This window comes from Rhinopithecus bieti, unplaced genomic scaffold (assembly GCF_001698545.2).
Source record: "Rhinopithecus bieti isolate Rb0 unplaced genomic scaffold, ASM169854v2 scaffold_12928, whole genome shotgun sequence".
Taxonomy (NCBI): domain Eukaryota; kingdom Metazoa; phylum Chordata; class Mammalia; order Primates; family Cercopithecidae; genus Rhinopithecus; species Rhinopithecus bieti.
This window is the reverse complement of record NW_016807614.1, coordinates 3,259,871-3,264,759: the sequence shown is the minus strand read 5'-3', so window position 1 is coordinate 3,264,759 and position 4,889 is coordinate 3,259,871. Positions and strand designations below refer to the sequence as shown.

The 4,889-nt window shown below is 38.5% G+C and overlaps 1 protein-coding gene across 1 annotated transcript in view; it reads right to left on the bottom strand.

The window, feature by feature from the left end:
* CDC27 (cell division cycle 27) overlaps positions 1 to 4,889 on the bottom strand; it is a 72,993-nt gene that overhangs the window by 34,776 nt on the left and 33,328 nt on the right. Inside the window, 4 exon segments of the mRNA XM_017882950.1 lie at positions 892 to 1,006; positions 3,153 to 3,364; positions 3,470 to 3,624; positions 4,466 to 4,563. Of these exon segments, the coding sequence (XP_017738439.1) occupies positions 892 to 1,006; positions 3,153 to 3,364; positions 3,470 to 3,624; positions 4,466 to 4,563 (580 nt within the window).

The window sequence follows — 4,889 nt, the reverse complement described above, 5'->3', positions numbered from 1 at the left end:
AAAAAAAAAAAAAAAAAAAAGGCCTCATGATGCTTGCTGCAATATTTACTAAGTATACTACCAAATATTTTTCATTTTCATTTTAAAACTATATATCCATGATCTACCACAAATATCTTACTATTAGAAATATCTGGCTTTACCTGAGCGATTTTTTTTCATATAATTATTAGTGTTATTAAAAAAACATATGAGGCCGGGCACGGTGGCTCAAGCCTGTAATCCCAGCACTTTGGGACGCCGAGACGGGCGGATCACGAGGTCAGGAGAGCGAGACCATCCTGGCTAACACAGTGAAACCCCGTCTCTACTAAAAAATACAAAAAACTAGCCGGGCGAGGTGGCGGGCGTCTGTAGTCCCAGCTACTCGGGAGGCTGAGGCAGGAGAATGGTGTGAACCCAGGAGGCGGAGCTTGCAGTGAGCTGAGATCCGGCCACTGCACTCCAGCCTGGGTGACAGAGCGAGACTCCGTCTCAGAAAAAAACAAAACAAAACAAAAAACAACAAAAAAACATATATACACAGTGGTGGAGACAAGTAAAAACTATGGCAGACATAATTTCTGTTGTTTATATTCAAGTAATATAAACAATCTTAATTTTGTTTTTTTAAAAAGGAAATTAAAAAGTAAAAATATGAATATGTTTATTTAACTATATGCTGAAATAAACTAAAATTGTGAGATACAGTCTTACTTGGCCAAAAGAGTAAGAAGTCTGCCTCCTACTATAACCAAGAGGCTACAACAATGACATTCTTTTATATTTAGATCAACAAATCTAAGGCAAAAGCAATTATATAAAGTTAGATTTTCCCTGAAATTACCTGAAAGATTAAAATAAACAAGTTGCTTTAATCAATACCCAAACTGCATTTTACATGGAAAATACCTTTTTTGAAGGGGCTCCGGTGGATGGCACGTCAATTACAGAAGGTGTGTTAGTGTAGTTTTGTAAATAGGATCCATCTCCAGGACTTGGGGTTTCTAATGGCAAAAATCCCAAAACTGAGAAGAGGTTGAAATCAAGGTGTCAAAAAGTCATCAAGGCATATATAAAGCAGCAGTATACTTAAATTAGAAGGTCTAAAAGGAAGAGAATGGCAAATCAGTCTTAGGAACAGTGAGGATCTGAGGGACAGATTAAAAATAAGCTGTGAATATAGACTATTCCACCCACCATAACTAAAACTAAAAAAAGCTATCAAACAAGGAACTAAAGTGAGCAACAATGACTGATCTCAGGAGATTTATTAGAAATAAAGAAGAGTAGCTTTATAAATCTAAGATCCAAATGATCAGATTACTTCAAATTCTTGGAATTTATGGGATTTAGACACAACTACAGAGAAAATGTCTCTAGAGACCATTAGATAACAATAACTCTCCAGAGTGGCAATCTCATGGTCATGCTATTTTAGTAGTTCCCTGGCCTCAGGACCTGATTCATAGCATTTCTTCTAGTAGATATAGATATAGATATAGATATTTTTTTTTTTGAGACAGAGTCTTGCTCTGTTGCCCAGGCTGGGGTGCAGTGGCATGATCTCAGCTCACTGTAACCTCCACCTGCTGGGTTCAAACGATTCTTGTGCCTCAGCCTCCCAACTACCTGGGATTACATGTATCTGTCACCATGCCTGGCTAATTTTTGTAATTTTAGTAGAGCTAGGGTTTCACCATGTGGGCCAGACTGGTCTTGAGCTCCTGGTCTCAAGTAATCTGCCTATCTCAGCCTCCCAAAGTGCTGGGATTACAGGCATGAGCCACCATGCCCAACCCGTTCTAGCACATAATTTTTCATTTTGATACTTTTGGATATGTATCCTCTGGGCCGAGTTCCTGTATTTATACATACATATACTACTAATAATTTTGATAAAATATTTTATATTAATAGGTGTGACAGCTAGGTTCAGTGGCTCACGGTAATCCTAGCACTTTGGGAGGCCATGGCAGGAGGATCACTAGAGGCCAGGAGTTCCAGATCAGCTTGAGCAACACAACAAGACCCCATCTCTACAAAAAAAACTTAAAAAATTAGCCAGGTATGTTGGCATGTGCCTGTAGTCCTAGCTACTCAGGAGTCTAAGGCAGGAGGATCGCTTGAGCCCAGGAATTTGAGGCTGCCGTGAGCTATGATTGTGCCATTGCACTCTAACCTGGGTGACAGAGTGAGATCCTGTCTCAAACAAAAAACGGTAAGTGTCAAATTTCCTCGATGTTTTGGAAAAGAACATTTTAATAGCAACCAATGGTGCTCTGATGATAATATTTCATGAGGCTCACTGCTATCCAATAATGCACAGTCATAGACAGTATTTCTTAATGTGTTTACTACCTAATTTAAGAGTTTTACATTTTTCTCCAATTTTTTTTTTTGAGACGGAGTCTTGTCCTGTCTCCTAGGCTGGACTGCAGTGGTGCCATCTCGGCTCACTGCAACCTCTGCCCACTGTAACCTCTGCGTCCCGGGTTCAAGTGGTTCTCTTGCCTCAGCCTCCCGAGTAGCTGGATCTATAGAAGCATGCCACCACGCCCGACTAATTTTTTGTATTTTTAGTAGAGATGGGGTTTCGCCATGTTGGCCAGGATGGTCTTGATCTCCTGACCTCGTGATCCGCCCACCTCGGTCTCCCAAAGTGCTGGGATTACAGGTGTGAGCCACCGTGCCCAGCCAATCCAATATTTAATATCAATTTTTTTTGAGTCGGAGTCTTGCTGTGTTACCCAGGCTGGAGTGTAGCAGCTCCATCTCGGCTCACCGCAACCTCCGCCTCCTGGGTTCAAGCAATTCTCCTGTCTCAGCCTCCCGAGTAGCTGGGATTACAGGCGCCCACCACCACACTCAGCTAATTTTATATTTTTAGTAGAGACAGGGTTTCACCATGTTGGCCAGGCTGGTCTCGAACTCCTGATCTCAGGTGATCTGCCTGCCTTGGCCTCCCAAAGTGCTGGGATTACAGGCGTGAGCCACCGCGCCTGTCAACATCATCATGTGCTGTTTTTTACTTCATTTTCTGAAAACAGAATGCCCCTGTTCCCATACTGATTTAGAAGTTGCCATTACAATAATCTGCATTACAAACAATATGAGTTATTATAAGATTATTTAGTACTACAGCACATTTGAAAGTATCTTGTTTGACTTACCTTGGGGTTAATGGGCTAAGAGCTGCTGGTCCTCCTAATAAACTTCGACCAGTTTTTGGTTTATTTTGAACCTGTTTGGATAATATGGAAGTTCCTGTTCCCAGTGGGACAGTATCAGGTGAAATTACAGCTGAATCAATATAAGACACTGAGGAATCTGTATTCAGGGAGTACTTTGAATTGGAAGATTCTAAATTCAATCTGTTTAATTCCTGAAACAGAAAATTTCTACCAAGTCATTCACAATATATTATTTAGTTCAGATCATTCTTTGTAGTTTTCATAATATTTTGAACACTAGAATATAAGACACTTACAATTGTGTCCTGGGGTGTTTCCGTAAGAACTGTCTCAGGCTGTCTGTGAGATAAACTATGATTAGGTACTTGTGTTGTGCAAGAGTTGGGCAGACAGTTGCTAAAGTTCTGTAAAGATGTGAATTTAAATGTTTGGTCAGGATCTGGCTTTTCACCTGTGAAGACAAAAAAAAAAAGTTTGTCTCTGAGGAAGTGAGGAATACATTTTTTTCAAGTAAGAATAAGTTAGTGGAAATAGGAAATAGGCCTTATCCAAAATTTTAAATTCTCCTGTCCACTTCTGCTAATCAAATTTACCTCCTAAAAGCCCATCTATCAATATATCATAAAAGTGTACCAGTAAGATAAAGCTGTAAATTTAGAAAATAAACTACAAGAACACTAATTTTAAATATAACAAATCACAGAAAAATGCAGATTTCTGTGTTTGTTTGAAAGCTGAAAATAACTAGATCTCATTTTTCTCAAAGTAGGAGATGAGGTTGAAGAGTTAAAACCCATCATACTTTACGCCATACTTTACAGTAAAGGTTGAAGCCCTTCTATACATACATAGATGCAACAATGCCGAAAAATGGTCCTTTATGTATCCTAGGCCAAATGTACTGAGATATTCTCTCCCTATACTGTTCAGAAACTGTAAGTTTCTGCTCCAGGCATTCTATTAATTGCATTAGAAATTCTATTAATTTTCTTATTCAGAAAGCAATTTTTGCTGGTGTTAAACACACAATATAACTCATTCTAGAGGACACCAGATACTTGAAAGTAGATGGGCTAAACAGAAGAATCTACTGGATTTAATCTTTGTGTAATTTTCAGTTATATGACTCTTGAAACATACCTATGATTCTAACTTACTTTTTATTTTCAATTTTAACATGGAAAAATATTTTTCTTGGGGGTAGATGATCTGTATTGCTCTCCAAAAATTAAGTAGCGGGAAAAAAGAAGAGGAGATGGGAACTCACCCACTTCTCAACCCCACCCACCTACCTATTTCACATAATGATTCAAAAGGAGACCAGAGGAAAGGATTTAAACTAAGGCTCTTTTGGTAACATTCTGATCCTTTGGCAAGCCGATCTGTCTTGCTGTGGAGAGAAACAAGTAGATTAAATAAGCTACAAACCCCAAAACTTTTATCATAAACTTTTAGTACAAAAAATTAGGTAAAAGTTACAGAAGTTCGGAGAGCACTCTTTGTGATGCTTCTCTAAATTACCAATTTCTCCTATCCGCTAATCTCCAAATCAAGTGAAAGCAAATAGAACACGAATCAAAAGAAATGCTTACAAAATAAACTATCATTGCCTTCTTGAATATTACTATTACTTTAAACTTCCTTTCAGATACTAGAGTTATTGAGGGAGATGTGAAAAACATCCAAATTCTTCAGTATTATCCTTTTTTTTTTTTA